This window comes from Neomonachus schauinslandi, chromosome 1 (assembly GCF_002201575.2).
Source record: "Neomonachus schauinslandi chromosome 1, ASM220157v2, whole genome shotgun sequence".
Taxonomy (NCBI): Eukaryota; Metazoa; Chordata; class Mammalia; order Carnivora; family Phocidae; genus Neomonachus; species Neomonachus schauinslandi.
In genome coordinates this window covers 201,997,184-202,017,388 of record NC_058403.1, presented here as the reverse complement: position 1 = coordinate 202,017,388, position 20,205 = coordinate 201,997,184, and the positions used below count along the sequence as shown (strand labels likewise).

At 50.9% G+C, this 20,205-nt stretch overlaps 1 protein-coding gene across 1 annotated transcript in view; it reads right to left on the bottom strand.

Moving 5' to 3' along the window:
* Positions 1 to 20,205, bottom strand: part of UNC13A (unc-13 homolog A) — a 58,729-nt gene that overhangs the window by 20,767 nt on the left and 17,757 nt on the right. The window contains exons 9-25 of the mRNA XM_021683126.1: positions 17,401 to 17,608; positions 13,534 to 14,079; positions 13,164 to 13,272; positions 11,328 to 11,374; positions 8,264 to 8,342; positions 8,095 to 8,100; positions 7,546 to 7,617; positions 7,040 to 7,259; positions 6,264 to 6,491; positions 5,212 to 5,353; positions 4,918 to 5,087; positions 4,224 to 4,339; positions 3,034 to 3,197; positions 2,492 to 2,642; positions 2,113 to 2,181; positions 1,700 to 1,789; positions 1,347 to 1,481 (exon numbers count right to left, since the gene is read on the bottom strand). Coding sequence (XP_021538801.1) covers positions 1,347 to 1,481; positions 1,700 to 1,789; positions 2,113 to 2,181; positions 2,492 to 2,642; positions 3,034 to 3,197; positions 4,224 to 4,339; positions 4,918 to 5,087; positions 5,212 to 5,353; positions 6,264 to 6,491; positions 7,040 to 7,259; positions 7,546 to 7,617; positions 8,095 to 8,100; positions 8,264 to 8,342; positions 11,328 to 11,374; positions 13,164 to 13,272; positions 13,534 to 14,079; positions 17,401 to 17,608 — 2,552 coding nt within the window. The remainder of the gene's footprint in view (positions 1 to 1,346; positions 1,482 to 1,699; positions 1,790 to 2,112; positions 2,182 to 2,491; positions 2,643 to 3,033; positions 3,198 to 4,223; positions 4,340 to 4,917; positions 5,088 to 5,211; positions 5,354 to 6,263; positions 6,492 to 7,039; positions 7,260 to 7,545; positions 7,618 to 8,094; positions 8,101 to 8,263; positions 8,343 to 11,327; positions 11,375 to 13,163; positions 13,273 to 13,533; positions 14,080 to 17,400; positions 17,609 to 20,205) is intronic.

The following is a 20,205-nucleotide window of genomic DNA, read 5'->3' as shown; positions in this document are numbered from 1 at the left end:
CTGAAGCCCACTAAACCAAATGGAACTGAAATGAATGTCAATCAGGCCCATTTAGATTAACAGATGGAGATTCTCAGAATTAATTCAATGAAACTGAACCTGGGCCAATTATACTGAATGTAGTGGAATTAAACTTAACTGGATTGAATTAAACTCAAATGAATTCAATTGGATTGAACCTAATCAACTCATCCAAAATCAACATCATCCTAAGTCAAAATAATGGGAATAAATTGACTTGAACTCAACCCAACCTAACTTAATCTAATTCAACTCAACTGAGTCAATCCAATCCAACTCTACCTACTCAACTGAACCTAACATACTCAGGTCAGTTCAATCCAACTTTAGTCAATCAATGAAAATGAATGTAGCTAAATTCAACTGAAATGAGCCCAACTCAACCCAATTCATTTGAACCCAACTATACCTAACCCAACAACCCAGCTCATCCTCACTCAAGCCAACTCAACCCAGTCAAGAATAACTTCAAGTCAACTGAATATAAATAAATGGATTTTTATTAAATTAAACCCAGCTTAATCCAACTCAGTTCTGCTCACTGATTAGCCAAGAGTAATTTTAAGTCACCTGAATAGAAATAAATGGAACTAAACTGTTTATAGTTGAACTAAACCCAACCCAATTTAATCCACTGTACCTCAACACAATTCAATTAAAAGTGATTTGATTTCAACTCAAGTTGACTTCAACTTGAAGTCAACTGAATGTAAATGAAGAGAATGAAATAAAATATCACTAAATTGAGCTTATGTGTTATCTCCTATCTGAAGCCCAAGGTGAGGTAGGGCCCTCTTAGCCCCCACAGTCTCCTGCAATTCCTCCATCCCAGGGCTAATCACCCTAGGTTGTGAATTTCAATGTATATATCTCTCCCTTCTAAAATGGTATGAACTCCTTGAAACCTTACTGACAATCCTGGCATTATATGTGTAGATAAAAAAACACATGTTGAAAGATCTCAAATAAATTGAGTTGAAATGACCAAAACTCAACTCTACTGAAGAAATTAAATTAAACTCAACATTTATTGAACAGTGATTCTATCCTAGGCAAACTGCATGCCAAACTCAACTAAGTTTAACTAAAACTGAATTTATTGAGCATCTATTGTATATCAGGTGCTAAGCATTTACTTACATTTTATCTAAAGATAGCATCTCATTAAATTTTCTCCTCAATTCTGAGATATGGGTTTATGACCCCATTTTACAGAGGGAGATACTGAGGCTCAGTTAAGTCACTTGAGAAGGGGCAGACCTAGGACTTGGGCCAGGGTCTGGTTGGTATCCCCTATTCCATTCTGCTTTATCTGGGGTCCTCACCGGGTCTGTCTGGTACTCCCGACTATAGAGTTCATGACAGTTGTTGAAGATGTACTCATAAGTAGAGTTGAGGCAGGCTTTCACACAGTCTTTCACCACCTGGCTGGCTCGGGGTGGGCTCTGGAGTTCTTGCACCTAGAGGGAGGGAGACAGGCACAAGTCAGCATAGCTGGAACAGGTGGTACCCAGGAAGTGGCTACAAGTGGTTATGAGTTTAAGGAAATGTAGCAGTATGAAAGCAGAGGGTCATTGAGAAAGGGCACTACTCTCCAGGAGAAATGTTATTTGGTTAGGAGCTAAGAGTGCTAGAAAATGCCCGATGGAAAGCTAATGGGACTGGGTCTCCTTCTTACCTTCATCCGAAAGAAGGTGATGCTGGTGAGAAGGTCCACAGTGGATTTGAGGTCCTGGAGTCTCTCTGGGCTGCTGGCTGGGAAGTTATTCTGTTGGAAGGGAGAAGAGAGGTGGGATTATGGAAGAGGGCTGGGTAGAGGGAGACTGTTTTAGGGGAAATACAAGAGCCCCCCAAGTTCTAGGAAGTATGTGAGTATCCATGAGAACACCTTGAAGCAACTGGGGGGGGGGGTATCTGGTTGGATGCACCAAGCAAATTGGGTAGGTGCTGCCCACATATGTGTACACATGTCAAAGGAACACATTCCACATGTTAAGATGGGTCCTCTCATGTGCACACTGGCTGGGAGCTCTCCCCTACAGGCACAAACATGTGTAGGAGCAACCAAGTCATCATGCATGTACTTCTCACCCGATACATGGAGAGGTCGATCCGCAGGGAGTTGTGCAGCTGGTCCAGGAGCTTGACAAAGCGCTCTTTCTGAGGAGGGACAGGAGGAGGATGGATGGAAGCAGGGACATGGGGGTCAAGTGTAGCAGCTAAAGGCGGCTACCATATTGGGTAAGTGCTTACTATACACTAAGTGTACCCCATCCACTATTGAACTGAACCATCGTGATATCTGTTTCCATTCTACAGAGTGGTAAACTGAGGCTTAGAGAGGGCAAGTGACTGGTGCAAAATCACACACTAAGTCAGTTCCAGATTGGAGACCAGGGAGTCACACAGGGTCTGACCAGCACGGGGTTGGGCTCTCCCTCCTCCCCCAGCCCCAGTCCCTGGGACTGACCCCGAAGTTGGAGGCAGCAAAGCGGTCAGATGCGGACACGTTGGTGGAGGCGGTGGTGTGCGCATAGTAGGCATTGATGTTGGCGAGCAGGGTGCTCATGACGGCGGGCACCCCAGGACACATGTACTTGGAGGAGAGGCAGGCAAAGTGGCTGGTGGGAGGGAGTGGGAGAAATTGGGCCTGGCATCCAGCCAGGACAGGCAGTGTCCCACCAGAAGGCCTCCAAGACAGCATCTGTAAGTGGCTCCCTCTAATCTTCAAACCATTCCCTCTGGCTGATTGTGTCTTCCAAGTTTCTCTCTGTCTCCTCTCTGGGTTGCCCATCTCTGCCTCTAACTCTGACTCTCACCACGCTTCAGCTCCCAGAAATGGCACTTTCCTAACCTCCAAGGGACTATAGAATGCCCACCACACCCACATCCTCTTTGGTTCCTTCTCCCAAGAATCCTTCCACCACTAGATCTGCCAGGGTCCACTTGGTGTCCCCCTCACCCCAGTTTCCTGCACCTTGCCCTCATGTCCACCCCAGCCTGCAGCCTCACGTCATGGCTTGGTAGATGGACTCTACGCCATATCGCATGGCAAATTCATCCACAATTTCCTGGGCTGTCTCATCATAGTAAACCTTCCAGGCGTCATCACCCTTGGCATCTGGGATCTTCACAACCCCATTGTTCTGCACATCTGTCACGAAGTGGAACAAGTTCTGCCACCAAGAGGGAGAAGGCATCATGAAGAGTGCATTGAGGCACAAGGGGTCAGAGATCCCAGGTCTGGGGCAGCTTACATCATCCATTTGTTTATTCATTAATTTATTCATCTACTCTTTCATCTATCCACCACCCACCAATTCATTCAACTACCAAAAATTTTACCCATTGACTCATCCATCCTTGTAACACTTCACCCACCTACCCACCCATTTACTTATCTATCCATCTACCCATTCACCCATCGATCCAGCTACCCCAAAATCCACCTATCCACTCCTCTATCCTTTCATACATTCATCCATTTATCCATCTATCCACTCTCTATCTAAACTTCCATCGGTCTGCCTGCCCATTCATTCACTCATCCACCCACCCACCCATTCATCTACCCAAAGTTTCACCCATGCACTAATCCTCTCTTTTAATAATCCAACCACACATCCATCCCCTATAACTACCCACAACTTAATCTCTCCATCCAGCAAGTCATCCATCCACCCATCCAACCATCCATCACCTATTTATCTACCCATCAATTTATCCATCCATTCATCCATCATCCATCTTTCCACCCATCCACCTATCCAACTGCCCCCAAATTTACTCATCCACTTATCCATACTTCCAATAGTTTAACCACATCTGTCCGTCGACCCATCCTTTTATCCACTTATTTATTGTCTATTTGTCCATCAATCATTTATTCATTCAACAAACTGAGTTCTCTCCAGGAACCCCCCCTGTTCAGGTCTGGAACAAATGGAAGACCTGGAGCTGGGTAGTGAGAGTCTGCCTGGAGGTCAGGGAGGGCTTCCCAAAGGAGGGGGCCCTGAAGCTGGATGAATAAGGAGTTTTCCAGGCAGAAGGAATGGCATGGGGGATAGTCTTAGAGGCCTGAGGATTGTGGATGGTGTGGCCGGAAAGAGGAAGGTGGGGCTGGGGCAGGCAGGAATTCCAAGTGGAGGCAATGTGGGAGATCATAGTGAGCCCTGAAGGCAGGGAAGAGCAGTGGGCCTCACCTCATGCAGACAAGTGTACTGGACATGGTAGGGGGCCACCTTTTCCTCGCCTTTGATCTCCACACTGATGTGTAGCCGGATGGCACCTGATACAGCGGATTTGTCAGTCCGCTTGTCTGAAAAACAGAAATGGATGGCTGCATCAGAACTTTCCAATATAGGCCCGGGATATTTTAATGTATGCATGACTGTAGCCCTCCTGGACTCCCTGAGATTAAGACCTGGGTATCTTCTCGGATTGGCTCTCTAAACTTGTGCCACTCCCATTAGCCTAGAATTCGCTAGGCCCTGTCTCTTCCTTCAACTAGGACTCCAGACCTTACTTCCTTGCTCAGGTTAAATTCCTGAGTCTGCATCTTCCTCTTTAACCAGCAGCCCTAGGCTGGGCTAGGCTGGGCTAGCCCTAGCATGGACTATCCCTGCTTCTCCCCCAGACTAGGCTCCCAGGCCCTGCTTCCCCCATCAAATCAAGATCTCCAGAATCTACTCATCTTAGACAGGGTTCCTGGGTCTGTGCCTCTCTCCTCAGACTAGGATCCCCAGGTCTTGCTTCCTGCTCCATCAGATTGGGCTCACAGACCCTGCCCCCCCCCATCAGATTGGGCTCCTAGACTAACTCCTCCTGACACTCGTTCCCCAATTTGGCTCCCTGGGGCGCCCTCCCTGTCCCTTGCAGAACACCACCCATGCTCACCCAGGTTGTACCACACGTCCATCTCGCCGCTGAGTGTCCGCACCTCGATGATCGTCTGTCCCAGGAAGTCATCAGATTCCCTCTTAAACCGCTGCTTCACACGGGATTTGATGTCATCATCCTCATCCCAGACACGCACCTTGATTCGGTCTGAGGAGTTGTGACATTCACTGCAGGGCAGGGAGAGGCAGAGGCTGGGGTCAGGTGGCTGGCACAGGCTGGTCTTGGAGCCCCCTTCAGTTGCCCCAGCAGAGAGCTCCCCCTGGGGGCTCAGGGGTTTAGCCAGTCACTTACAAGTGGAAGTTCTCCTCCCACACAGGGTTCAGGTTCCCATAGATGGTTTTTGTCCGTTTCTTGGTCTTCCCAACCTGGACAGTGACATAGGGGTCACTGGATCCTGTCTTGTCCTTTGCCTGTAGGCCCTGGGCACAGACCACTGTAAGACACACAGGACAAATACAAATATAGGCTCAAGGAGTGAGGTATGCTGAAAACAGTCCCTGTCACGGGCTGCAGGTTGCTTGTTGGAGACACCTGTGACATGGCCTGAGGGCTTTGTTCTGACCACAGGAGCCCATGGGGACACCCACAAGACATAAAGGACTTGCTAGAGAGTTAACACCCAGGGAGCCCTCAGCTGATGCCGAATGGGAAGGTGCCCCAGGGCCACCCCTGGGTAGGACATTCTATACATTGTCCTGAAATCTCCAGCAGGACTGAGCTTACAGTTGCTCATGGAGTCACCTGTTTATTGGAAGCCACCTGTTTATGTGCCTTCCCTACCTGCTCCCAGACTCATATCTCCAGCCGCACTGGGGCTTCCTGGGGCCACTTCCTGGATACACATTGCTCTGAAATCCTCATCTTGGGGTCTTTCCGGGAAATTTGAATGAGGTTGGGCATGGATAAACACCCTAAGGCTCCCATCCCTGGGTAGGACCACTCTGCTGTGTGAGCTCAACACTGTCCCCCAGTGGTCCCCGAGGGGAATGAGCCCCAGTTGTCCACAGCATTGCCTGATCATTGGCACCCTGTGTAGGGCTCCTTCTCTCCCAAGCTCACTTCTCAACTCCCATGGCATCACCCCCCAAAGAAACAATGTGCCCTCAACTCCTCTTCTTGGGGTCTGATTCTGGGGGAGGCACCAATCAAGACTCATCCAGATAGAGTGTCATGCGCTCACATTTGGAGGCATACATGCCCACCCTGTGAGCACAAACACACATATGGACATGGGAAAGACATGGACACACTCAAGTACACGCCGCAAAAGGAAGAGCCATAGGAGGAAGCACAGGGGGCTAAGAAGGGACCCTGTGCAACCTCCCCAACCCCCGCGGCCTCACCAGTGATGCTGATCTTGGCCGACCACTTGGATGTGCCGTCCAGCACGCTCTGCTTGACCGCCTTCATCTGCTGTGTATGTGCGGTCTTAGTTACGGCGAAGATCTCCTGGATGAGCTCGAAGATCTCAGGTTTGTTGCGCTCCCGGATCTTCATGCGGTCCTTGAGCACCATGATGATGTTCTGCGTCCGGTCCTCCGCCCCGTGCTTGGAGCTTTTCTCTGCAGCCCCTGCGGACGCAGACAGCAGTCACTGTCCAGAGCGCGCTCCCTCACTGGAGCGAGAACCCCAACTCCCATTCCAGAGCTTCCTCGGCTGTGGCCAAGGGTACTTTAAGCCATGGCGGCTCAGGTGACTCGCACCCCAAAGCTAGAACTGCTAGAGCTTTCTACCTGCTCTCTGAATCCTCCTACCCCTTGGACCCGTCAGTCCCCACCTGTCTACGCGAGTCCCCCCTCCTCTGAATCCCCGCTCCCTGCCAAGACCCCGCCCCTTCTCTGACTCCTCCCCCCACTCTGAGCCCCCTCCCTCCCGAGCTAACCCTAACCCTAACCCATTTTTCTCCGGCGGAACCGCTGACTCTCAGGAAACCCATTCGTTGCACAGTTTAGCTAGTCCCTGAGTCCTGCCCCACCCCTCTCTGACCTCTGACCCTCTCACATCTCCTTTTCCCTCCTCTCGCCCCAATCCTCCGGCCGAGGAGTCCGCCCCGGTTCTTGCCCCGCCCCGCCCCCCCACCCCCCTCCGCGGAGCCCCGTCCCTCCAGCCCCGCGCTCACGCTGCAGGCAATCTGCGTTGAGCAGGTCCTGGCACTTCTCGTGGCACTTGACACCGCACTCGGTGCAGCGCATGCCTTGCCGCGCGATGCCCCACAGCAGCCCCTCGCACTCGTAGCAGTAGGTGGGCGTGGTGGCCGTCCACACCTCGAAGTTGTGCGGCGTCGTGCAGGAGATGGGATAGATTAAGGCTTGCAGGGTCTTCTTGTAAACGTGGTTTTTCTGAGGGGAGGGAGGGGGCCGGCATGGGGCGCTGTCCTGCCCCGCCCTCACCCCCTTGCTGAGTATAGTAAAGTCCCAGTCCCTCTCCCTGCCCCCACACTGTGGGAGCACGTTTCCTGTGCACAGATCCTGTTGACAGGGTGTTGCACAACCCAATTCTGGAAACTAGATTGCGGAGAGCAGAGAGCGAGGAATGCCTGTCTCGGCCACACTCTCCTCCTCCTCCTGCAGGAACCCCCAGCCCAGCCCACCCCTCAACCAGTGGAAGGGGAGGCGCCCCACGCACCAACTCCTCGTTGTTCAAAGTGCTGGACGCCAAGGCCGAGGTGATGCCTGCTTTTCTGGACTGGACCAGGGACTGGGGCAGGGAAATCACCCAGGGAGTACAGGGGTCGATTCACACCCATGGGGTTGTCACCACAAGCAGAATCCACAGCCATGGTTTGGGGCCACCAGCCACGGATTGAAGCCACAGCCACAAATATGAAACAGGTCACAGCAGCAGGAGCAGAGCCAGCAAAGAATTGGAAAGTGACAGAGGCTCCGGGTTAGAAGGGACCCTGGAAGGTGTGCAGTCTCACACCCCTGACTCACCCATCCCCCACCAGACTCAGGAGCTGCACTTGGCATGATCACCAGCCACAGGACAAAACTACCAGCCACTCCATGAACCAAGGTCGTGAGTCACCTGCTCTTTCCTCCACCCATAAACTGTAGGACACGGCAGGGTTCCCCCCACCCAGAACCCATGGGTTGGGGCCAGTTGAAAGATCCTAGTTGGGGGGCGGTTCCTGGGAAGAGATAGAGACCGAAGGCCCAGGTCACCATCACTCACCATGGCCTGAAGTGTCCATGCAGCAGGCAGGGTAGAAATCAGATTACGTTAGTTCCAGAGAACACCTTGCCAGCTCCCAGTCCCAGGTCTGCCATGGGCAGTTGTATAAGTTGAGCACTGCTTATGGCAGGCCTGCTCTGCTGGGGGAGAAGAGGGCACAGGCGCTCACCAGGTCGCTCACGAGTGGAATGGGCTTCCTCTTGCGGATGTCTGGCATGCTGTCAATGATGATGAGGCCACCTCCAGGGCTGCAAGACACACACAGGGATATCAAGGGCCCAGGCTTCCCCCTTCCTCCAATAGACATAACTTGAGGCCCGGACATCACTTGATCTCCGTGGATATTAAAGGCTGAATTGTGTCTCCCAAAAAGATACATTTAAGTCCTAGCCCCTCGAACCTCAGAATGTGGCCTTATTTAGAAATAGGGTCATCACAGATATAATTAGTTAAGATGAGGTCACACTAGAGTAGGTGGGCCCCTAATCCAGTATAACTGGGTCTTTATAAAAAGAGAGACAGCAATGTGACAAGAGACAGAATTTAGAGTGACACATCTACAAACCAAGGAATCCTGAGGATTGCCAGCAACTACCAGCAGCTAGCAAAGCAAGGACAGGTTCTCCCCTAGAGGTATCGGAGGGAGTGTGGGCCAGCCAACAACTTGATTTTGGACTTCTGGCCTCCAGAACTGTAGAAGAATCTATTTCTGTTGTTTTAGGCTACACATTTGTGGTAATTTGTCATAGCGGCCCTCGGAAATGAAGACACTGGATGTCAGCTTCCTCATCTGGGGAATGGGGAGATGATGCAGTTGCCCACGTTTAATGAAAATTTGAATTAAGGCAAATCTAAATAATATACTAAGATATTCATGAAACCTTTCCTTATGCTCAAAATTGGAAAATGGATATGTATATTTAAAATCTATTCTGGGGCCCCTGGGTGGCTCAGTCGGTTAAATGTCTGCCTTCGGCTCAGGTCATGATCCCCGGACCCTGGGATCGAGCCTGCTCAGCAGGGAACTTGCTTCTCCCTCTCTCTCTGTTTCTCCCTCTCCCTCTGCCTCTCCCCTCCACTAGTGCTCTCTCTCTCAAATAAATAAAATCTTTAAAAAAATAAAATCTAGGGCGCCTGGGTGGCTCAGTTGGTTAAGCGACTGCCTTTGGCTCACGTCATGATCCTGAAGTCCCGGGATCGAGTCCCACATCGGGCTCCCTGCTCAGCGGGGGGTCTGCTTCTCCCTCTGACCCTCTTCCCTCTTGTGCTCTCTGTCTTTCATTCTCTCTCTCAAATAAATAAATAAAATCTTTAAAAAAAATAAAATAAAATAAAATCTAGGGGCGCCTGGGTGGCTCAGTCATTAGGTGTCTGCCTTTGGCTCAGGTCATGATCCTGGGGTCCTGGGATAGAGCCCCACATCAGGCTCCCTGCTCCGTGGGAGGCCTGCTTCTCCCTCTCCCACTCCCCTTGCTTGTGTTCCCTCTCTCACTGTCTCTCTCTCTGTCAAATAAATAAATAAATAATGAAAATAAAATCTATTCTGGAATGGGTCACCAGGGTGGCTCAGTCAGTTAAGCGTCTGCCTTCCACTCAGGTCATGATCCCAGAGTCCCAGGATCAAGCCCTATATCGGGCTCCCTGCTTGGCGGGGAGTCTGTTGTCCCTCTCCCCCTGCTCATGCTCTCTCTCTCTCTTGCAGATAAAAAAATAAAATCTTAAAATCTGTTCTGGAAGGAATGATGTCAAAGCTGATGGGAAGAAGGGAAATGGAAATCTAGGCTACTGCTTCTTGGCAGCTTTGGTGTAGCTGGTGGATCTGAGCGAGCTCTGTGGCCTGTACAAATTCACTTTACTGAGAGCTGCTCTCATCCCAAAGAGGATTCAGGTGTGTCTCCTCTCCAGAAGCTTCCCATTGGCCACTGAGAGAGATGTCTGGCAGCCAATGACTCCGGACAAGCCCTGGGGGGGGCTACTCAGGTACCAGTGCTCCCTGCTCCATCAGGCAGAGGTGTGGCGACCCCTGAACTACATCTGTGCTTGGCTGCATCCCCTGCCTGATCCTGCCTGCCTCACAGATTTTTCTTGAGGGCACTTCCTCCATAAATCACACGTACATCCTCATGTCAGTCCCTGCATCCTGAGCTCCCCAACCCAGGACACCTACTCATCTGGGAGTCACAGCTTCTGTCTCTATGCCTCTGTGTGCAAAGGATGTACAAAGAGAGGCAGTCACCCACCTGCTGCTATTTTAAAACATTAGTGGAACTTAAAAATATCTTTTACATCTTCTAACCTCACCACTCAGATGCCGAAGGAAAAGAAAGCCCCGAGGGCACCTGGGTGGCTCAGTCAGTTAGGCGTCTGCCTTCGGCTCAGGTCATGATCCCAGAGTCCTGGGATTGAGTCCCGCATCGGGCTCCCTGCTCCTTGGGAGCCTGCTTCTCCCTCTGCCTCTCTCTCTCTCTCTGTCTCTCATGAATAAATAAATAAAATCTTTAAAAAAAAAAAAAGAAAGCCCCGAAAATTAGAAATTTAAGAAATTAGATACGACGAATTGCTCCACATAAGACCAAGTGATTATCATTAAAGAGCCAGCAGCCACAGCAATAATCTGAGATATTTAAAAACAGAATCAAGCGGCACCTGGGTGGCTCAGTCTGTTAAGCGTCTGCCTTCGGCTCAGGTCATGATCCCAGGGTCCTGGGATCGAGCCCCACATTGGGCTCCCTGCTCAGCTCTCCCTCTCCCCCCTGCTTGTGCTCCCTCTTGCTATCTCTCAAATAAATAAAATCTTCAAAAATAAATAAATAAAAATAAAATGAAAAGAGAATCAAAGCAAAAAAAAATTCACTCCACTATTACAGAGATATGCCACAGGAAATAGGCTTCTCCTTTATCTTACATTTATTTTAGGGGGAAGTGGTCTTGAATAATGTAAGCGGTTGGGGCAAAGCATGGACCTCTTTGGACTCAGTTTCCCCACCTGTAAAATAGGGGTAGCAGGCCTCCCGTGGGTTTGTTGTGAAGATTCAGTGTGTTCTATCTTTGGCTTCTGTCTGTGGTGAATCTCTTAGGATAGTGACTACATTATTTCCCCCGATCTGTCACTCGGTCTGTCCCCTGTCTAAATGGAACCCCTTGCTGCCCTCACTGGGCTGAGGCTATGGTGTAAAGCAGCCTCAAGCTCCGGGGTCAACACTTCCTCCTACCCCCACAACTCCATTACTCACCCGCCCTTGAACCACAGGGATTTAGACATCTCTCCTTCTCCTCGGGCCTGTAGGACAAACAGATATGGTCAGTGGGGCAGTCTCTCCCCAGGGCAGGGTAGGCGCCCCACCCACTTTTGTCTCCCCTTTGGGCTGGGAGTCAGGAGGCCTGGGGCCTAGTCCTCACTGTGTGTCCTTAAGCTTACTCTGGGCCTCAGTTTTCCATCTGTAAAATGGGGAGAAAAGAGCTCCTCTCTACCACCAATCTCAATAGAACTTGGTCTCCTGGTCTGTCAAACTGGGGATGTGTTAGTATCACCTCCAACAAGAGCTCATGCTCTACAGTCCTGGGATTCTCAGGGACAGGTTCAAACACCCATAAGATTCTGTCATTCTCCCAGCCTCACCTGCTCATCTGATCTTGTACCCCAGGGCCTTTGCCTGAGCTGTGCTAGCTCTTTGTATGCCCTCCCACCTACTGCCTCCGACCGGCCTCCATTTGTCATTCGGATCTCAGGGCAGAACCAGGGTTGACACCCCCACCTCCTATGCAGCTAGAGGGTGACATGGTGGGCGAAGAGTGGGGAGGGTCCAGTCCTCTCTTCTGAAGTCTTATTGAAGTATTTTGGATATCACTTTTCCTTAAGTGTCACATCCTCCAGGGAGTTTTCCTGATCGTCTTGGATTAGTTTTATGCCCCTTCTGTGAAACCCAGAGAGCCTGCCCATGTTTATTTATTATTTTTTGTCATATGATTGGTTCCATTACAAGAGTAGCTGCTGTTTTTCCATTTAATTTGCTGACTTAGTGGAAGTTATTCAATAGACTTTACGCTGCATATTCTTTTCTACTCTTTGCATTTAGAACCATGTGAATGGATTACTTAGTTAAAAAAAATAAAATTCTGTTTTAAAACATAGGAAATTTGATTTGAAATTTCTGTGGCTCTGATGTTGGATGGTCTAGGACTTTGGGACTTTCTTTAGGATCTCCTATTGCCAACCTCACCCCAGTTTGGAAGGGCCCCTTTCATAAGGGCACTGCTCTGTCCCCAGCCTAGGGCAGCTTGAGCAACTGAAGAGGTAAATGAATGGCTTCAACCCTGCTGCCCATCTGAACAGTCACCTTGACCCTAATGCTAATCTATCTTTCACTTAATTTCTTCTCTGACCAGCCCTCAGACCTTTCCCCAGCCCTGACACTGGTACCCAATGTGATCCCAGGCACTGATTCCTCCCCCTAACACCAGTTTTAACCCTGACCTCTGATCTCTGACTGCTGCCCTAACTCTGATCTCTACCCCTATCCCTAACCTCTACCCCTGTCCATGAACTTGACCTCTGACGCGGCTGTAACCATGACCTAACTCCAGGTTCCAGCTCATCTCTCCTTCTTCCCCACTCAAAATTCCAGGCTGGCATGGGGGAGACTGGGCTGGGCCTTGGTGGGGCCAGCTGGTTGGGGAAGAGGACAGGCAGGCATGGGTGAGAACAGGAAGGGCCCTTCTGGAGACAGATGAAGCCAAGGTGTAGCTAGGGTCAGAGAGGGGTCGGATTGGACAGCGGCTGGGCCAGGAATGATGGGGCCAGGACAATGACAGGTGTGGGTGGGGCCAGGTTGGTGTGGGCGGAGCCATGGAAAGACCAGGATGTATGAAAGCGTAGGCGAGGTGGATGGTGTGCGGAAGTGGGGCGTGGCCAAGCTCTCCGTGGGCGTGTCGTGATGCGTGTGGGCAGAGCCCGGAAAATGGCCAGGGTGGGTGGGGTACGGGAAACGCGGGGAGGTGGGCAGACGGGTTGCGGGACCGGGGCGGGCGGGGCATGGGCCTGACCGGCCGGCGGCTCTGCTTTTACTCACCTCCTGCAGCTGCAGCCGCACTTTGTTGAAGGCTCGAAGCCAGTTGGCCTTGGCCCGGGACATGGAGTCCTGACCCTCCTGGCCTTCCTCATCCTCTCGTCGCCTGAAACTGAGGCAAGGGGCGTCATGAGGCTCAGGGCCGGCCCTCCCTTGACCCTCCGCCCTTGGAGCGACGTCAGGTCCTCCGTGGCCTCTCTGGCCCTTCAGAGACACGATGACCCATCTGTACCCCCTCTGACGGGCCTCTCAGGCTCCCTTCCGCTTCCCCACCCATGACCCTGTGACAAACTCCCCTCCATTCCCCAGGTCCATGCTGACCCCATCACAGCACCACTGACCCCGTGACAGCCCCTTGATCCCCTCCCATTACCTCTCCTCAGACTTGGGGGGTTCCGGCTCAGGTGCCCGCTCAGCTGTGGGCACCTCCTCCGGCGCAGCCGGCTCAAGGGCTGCCTTGGCCACGTCGTGGGCCTCAGCAGGTACAGCCGGAGCCTTTTCCTCCTTCTCAGATGCGGCCGATGGGAGGCTGACACGCTTAAAGTCTTTGGGCTCAGCCACGGCCACCTCTTCACGCTGGGTGTAGCTACCGATGTCATCAGGCACCTCCTCCTCCTCCTCCAGCTCCTCCTCATCCTCAGGCAGCTCCTCCTCCTCCTCCTCCTCCAGGAAGTCCTCCAGGTCCTCCTCCAGCTCCTCGTCCAGTTCTTCATCCAGCTCCTCCTCATCCTGGTCCCAGCGCGGCGAGTCCTTGTGGTAGCTGACCGAGCTATGGCAGGAGTGGTAGGAGTCCCTGTCCCGCTCGTCTTCCATCTCGGAGCCCTGCAGACTCTGCTCGTCTGGGTCGAAGTCCTCACTCAGCTGCGAGCTGCCCTGGCTCAGTTCCCCCGAGGAGGCATAGCGGCTACTGCCGGTGGGGCTGTGGGGACCAGCCAGGGCTCAGCAGCGGAGGCACAGGGCCGCTGCCTGACCCAGCCCCAGTCACACTGGTTCCATCACCCAGTCATTCATTCAGCATTGGTTAAGCACCTGCTGTGCACCAGGCTCTGCCCTAGGGACCTGGGAAACACAGCCATGAACAAAAGAAACAAAAATCTCGGCTATCCTGATGTTTCCGCTGGTGGTAGAGGCAGTAAACTCGATCGATGACATTAGTGATCATTAATGACCTACTGTGCGTCACTCCCATCCATGTACTGTGGAGACTGCAAATGCTCTTCTTACGTGCTGGGGACCCCAGTTAGTGCCCTCACCTCCAGCCTTTGGAGACTTAGTGCCCCTGAAACAACCTCATCCTCCTACCACCAAGCCTCCTCATTCACCAGGGTCCCATGTCTCCCTGCCTCCACTTCTTGCCTCAACCTCTATTCACAGCTGACCCTGCAGTGGGTCTCCTCAGCTCTACCTCGAAAACATATGCAAAATGCATCCACTTCCTTGCACCCCGGGCCCCACCCTAGTCCAGGCTCTGCCATCTCCACCAGATGCAGCCCCAACGTCCACTCCTATCCCCAACAGTCCTTGCTTCCCACGGAAGCCACAGAGGGACTTCTTCAAATCATAAAGACAATCGCATACCTCCCTGTTTAAGCCGTACCGTGGCTCCTTAGAGACCTTGGAATAGAATCTGTGCCATGCCCTACACCCAGGGTGGCCCAAACCCCCCAGCCTCCCCACCTCATCTCCCTCCGAGCTCCGTTCTCTCCCCCTGCTCCAGCCACATTGGCTTTCTCACTGTTCCTCCAAAACCCTACACTTGTGCCCACCTCTGGGCCTTTGCCCTTGCTGTGCCCTCTGCCAGGAACACCCTTCCTCACGTGCTTTATTTGGCAAAATCTTGGTGCCCATTGAAATGTCACTTCTTTGAGTGAGTGATTTTCCCCCACACTCTGGCCAAGCCAGGTCTTTATATGTTCCTAATATGCACCCTGGATCGTGCTGGACATGACTAGGAAGAAATCTCTATCTCTGCCTGAGGGCAAGCAGCATGACACATGGGCCACCCCTAATCCCCCTTCTAATTATTCATTCAGTCACTCAACAAACATCATTCCTTGCCTTAAATACTTCCTCCACTCTCAGTGACGGTGACCCCTTTCTCCAGCCAGCTCCAGGGATGCTGTAGCAATCAAAATGGGGGTTTCTCCCTCTAGCCATTGTTTGCTAGTTTATGAGTTTCATTGATTGCTTTTTAGTGCCCATCCCTGTAGATGGCAGGAAACAGGTGGGGGATCAGCAGGTATTACTTGGCTGGAAAGGACTCCAAGCTCCCTCTGCTGATGAATACCCCTGAAGTCCAGCCCAGCACATTCTGGATTCCCTGGTAAGGGGGGGCAGCCTAGGACTGGGATCCCAACAGGGGCCTGGAAGTTTCCACCTACAACCTCAGGCACCACATACATTGTCCCAGGCTTGGCTTTGGGGCCATCCTCCCATCCTGGCTCTGACATACTGAGTCCCAACACAGCTCTTACCCCAATCAGACGCTTCCCCTAGCTCCCATGGCCCTGAATTAGCCACGCAAGGGCCTTCCTGCATGATCTGGCACCTTGCACCTCTCAGTCTGTGGCTGAGCAGTTTCCTCTGCCTGAAATTCCCTTCCTCAGACTTCTCATTTATCCTTCAAGGGCCATCTCCCAGGCGCCTTCCTCCAGGAAGCCCTCCCTACCCTTCCCCACTGCTAGAGTCCGGTCGCTCCTTCCAATCAAGCCCTGACCTGTGGGATGGAATGTCTGTGTCTGGCTCTGTGTCCCTAGCCTCTCGGATCACCGAGCACTAGGCAGCATAGCCATAGGATAGCTGGGGAGTGTGGCTTGAGTCACTCTCAGGGGAACACAGGCCATTTCTGCCTCTGCATCCTCTCCCTCACCCCTGCGTGGCCTGACCACAGCAGGAGGGGAGAAGACTCCTCTTTCTCCAACCTCCCCCACCCCATTCTGTCCCAGGAATGCTCACAGTAGACAGACTCCTCCAACCAAACACTTCCTGGAACTTTCTCTGGGTCTGATGCTATGGTCACTCTCCAGCTCTTTTTCTCCAAGAGAAGACTTTTCCTTCTTCTAAAGGAGTTAATAGTTTATTAATATTTCATATCTTACTCTCAGCTCTTTCCAATACATTGAAACTTTATTCCCATAATTGCTTACCTTGAGTATGCAAATGAATGCGAGTGATGCTTTCGTGAAGGAAATGTATTCTTCCAGGAACAAATATTTAGGAAAAAGACCCACAACCAAAGATCATACCTGGCCAAAACTTGGCACCCAATAGGTTCACCATAAACACTAGTCCTTATGACTTACCAGATGTGTGACCTCAAACAAGTGACTTAACCTCTCTGTGCCTTGATTCCCTGCCTGCCAAATGAGACCAATAGTATTCCCACCCAGAGAATAAAATGAGATGATGAAGGGAAGGTGCCGGTCCAGCGCTGGGTGCATGGTTACCTCCAAATGCTATTATTTGTGCTGTGTACCTAACGGTCCCTGTGTAGCACTTTCAGACACCCCTCTAAGCGCTTTACAAACATTCAATCTGCTTAATATCATGTTTATCATCATTCTGTTTGGAAACCAGGGCTGGGGTGATCAGGTCAGTGAGGAAGGATGGCAGGCACGAGTGTCAGCCTCTTAGGTTTGAGGACCAGCACCCTGCACAGGGCAGTGGCATGGCCCATGAGGGCCAGGGTACCCACCTATGGGGCAGATCTAGGGACAGCCTACTTTCAAGGGACAGCTCCCAAGTCACCGTGCCCATGGCTGCCAGCCAGAAACACAGAGTCAGGCCATTAGGGAGGGCTGGGCAGCACCATGCCAGGACCACCAGCTGGCTGCTTGCTGGGAGTCCTTCCAATATCGCTATGCCTCACCACCCTCCATGAATGCTAGTCTCTTCCTCCACCTGCCCCTCCCCTGCCCAGTGAGAGAGTACACAGAAACCAGTGCCCCAGTGGCAAGGCACCCCCGTATTTCAGGGGCACCTCTCAGGGGCCTCCTGACTTATCCTTCTTTCTTCAGCCAAAGCAGATGCCCTTTTACCAAGCTTGGGAGATTTTCTTACGAGATCAAGGGTAAAGAAAGGGCTCTATTACCTATAAGAGAGTATGGATGGTGCTTTCCTAGACCCACTTACCTCCCCCTCCATCTTGCCCAAGTTCCCTACTCCTCTCTCCACTCTGGGACACACAGCCACATACACACACATGCACACACGTGGATCCCTTTTTCCCCAGATCACACACCTGAGGGCCCGTGGCTCCGAGAACTCCTCATAACTGTGCACGGAGTCACTGTAGGATTCCCGGGAACCCAGGGGTGGTGGACGGACAGAATACTGGTGGACTGAGGCATTGGGTTGGGATGTAGTGTAATAAGGTGGTGGGATGCTGTTGCTTGTCTCGCTGCGATAGTCACTGTCACGATCATCCACTGCACTGTCAGGGTCATCATCTAGAAGAGAGAGGAGGGGACGGAAGAGAGTGAGGAGGGAAGGGAGAGGGAGAGCACACCATGGAGGCCAATGCAGTCTCTCAGACTTCTCAGACTAGGGAATCTTCACTGGCTGCTAACCCAAGAAGAGGAATCTTTGCCAGAATGAATGAAGGATCTTGGGCCATGTTGATAGAAGTAGAGGCTTTAGGATAAGGAAGGGGAAAACCCTGCTTTGCCGGTCAGACTGAACTCATAGTCTGGGGTCCAAGGTAGGTCCTACAGTGTGAGGAGGACAAGGACAAATTAGAGAGTGTCCTTCAGCTCAAATGTGAGAATGGACTTTGCTAAAGTCCAGGTTTTCTGAAAACAAGATGAGTTTTTCCATCACGCGGTGAGTCACACAAACACTCAGGGGGACGTTTAGAGGACAAGGTGGAGTATTTATTTCCTTTAACCCTCAGAGATTTCATGATGTCCGAGGATGCGGATCCTAGATCTGAACTCACATGTGTAGGAACAAAGAAGAGGCTCTGACAGATACTACAGCCCTCAAAAAGGATTAGATTCTTAGGTTGGCAAGATCACCACACACTCAGAATCTATCGCTAAAATGCAACAGGGTGAAATTGCTGAACTTCAAGTGTTTTATAAGAATTAAGGGACGTTTTAGTTTGGTTTGTTTTCCTTGATAAAAAGAGAACAGTGTGGAAGGATGTTAGATTGTGGTGGGATGGGAGAGACTCAATTCACTTAGAAAGCAACACTGGGTGGCTCGGCCAGTTAAGTGGCGCACTCCTGATTTCCGATCAGGTCATGATCTTGGGGTTGTGAGATCGAGCCCAGTCTGGCTCTGCGCTCCGTGGTGAGTCTGCTTAAGATTCTTTCCCTCTGCTCCTCCCCCCCCCCGAACTCAGGCACACTTGCGCGTGCTCTCTCTTCCTCTCTCTAAAAAAATAAAATAAAATAAAAAACAACACTTGAAAACAAATGGGTTGCAAAAAAAAAAAATTAAATCAAAACCCTGACTGGGTGGCCTATGATACTCTTGACCATGGCATCAATTTACTGGTGACATTAAATGCCAAGGAGGCGGCTTGCCCCTTTTTATGCCTGTAAGTTTTTTTGCTCATTTCCCAGATGTTTGTGTGTTTTTCTTGCCTTATTATTTTAACCTTCTAGTTTTTTCCCAGCTAATCATTTCTGTTTCTATATATTTGACAAATAGGTCCATTTCTTAAAATGTGGTAAACTGTTTAAAAAATTGATTTCACTCTTCACGTAGAGAGCTAGTTGGATTCATTCCCAAGCCTATTTTGCCTTTTGAGAAACCTTAACTTCATTTTCAGCTAGCAAAGCTGGCCTTACCAAGGTCATTCTGGCTTCCTGGTTTCTCAAGTGACTTGGGCCACTGTGACCTACAAGCTTTTTATCTTGTCCCTGTCATACCCGGCTGCCATCTGATTGAGTGCTGGCCTTTTAGGCAGAAGCAGATGTGAATTTCCACATCTGCAGGCATCAGGGTGTAACTGTGAGGCCATAAAAGCCTGAAGTGGGGGGTCCGAAACCCCAGACAGTCCCCCATGGGAACTCTGGACAATTCATCAGTGTCACCAAATTGCTCCTTTGACCAACTTGTTTTCTACCCAGTTACCTGGGTATGTATAGTCTTTAGCCAAATGGGCATTCTTTCTACCAAACTGTCCTTGACCAGGCCAAGATGTTTCCAACCAAATTGCATGAGGTTGTGGGTGTGTTCAGCAGATCATTAATTTTTTTTCTGACGAACTGTTTTGTTTTAGGGGCAAATTGCTTTCTATTGAATTCCTATTGAATTCTTTTCTTGGATGCTTTCACCCAGACTCTGCTTTTTACCAAATAGTTCTTAACAAATTGCCTGCTTCCCGATAGACATTTTAGCCACTCTGGTTTTGATGAAATGACCTAATTGTCTTTTTTCTTCTTGACCCAATTATCAGCTTTTGCCAAATTGGTTTCGGCCGAAAACGTCTTTGTTTTTGATTGTATTGTTTGTTCGTGGCAAACTGTTTGTTACCAAGCCTTCTTGTTTGCCAAATGCCTATTTTGGCTACATTGGTTTTTGACAAATTGTGTTGGATCAAAGTATTTGTAAACAGTTTCCCTGGTCCTGGAGGGAGGGCATAGTGGAGGTTGTCCATCAGGATAAGGGCACCGGGTGGAGGAGTTCCCAGTGGGTGGGGTAGAGGGAAGGAGGTAGATTCATGCTCAGGCTAGAAGGCTGGATTTCTCTGGAAGGGGTAGGACATGGAGAAAAGGGAGCTATTCCTCAGGGAGGTAAATAAGCATCCAGTTGTGTGTGTGGGGGGAGAGGTGACTTGTTTCCTTCCCCTGGGGTTAAATTGGAGGAAGACTGTGGGGAACTTTGGAAGCTGAGGTCTCTGGAGTGATATGTGCCTGGGGGTCCCTGCCCAGCTGCCCCTTCTGAAACCCTCTCACCCTATATCTACCACTACCAAGTGACATTGGGGCCCATTTCCAGGTGGAGGAGGAAGATGGGGAGACAAAAAGAGGAAGGAGTCACAGGAGAGGAGATGACATTATACATGGGGAACGGGGTGGGGAGGGAAGGGGTCACA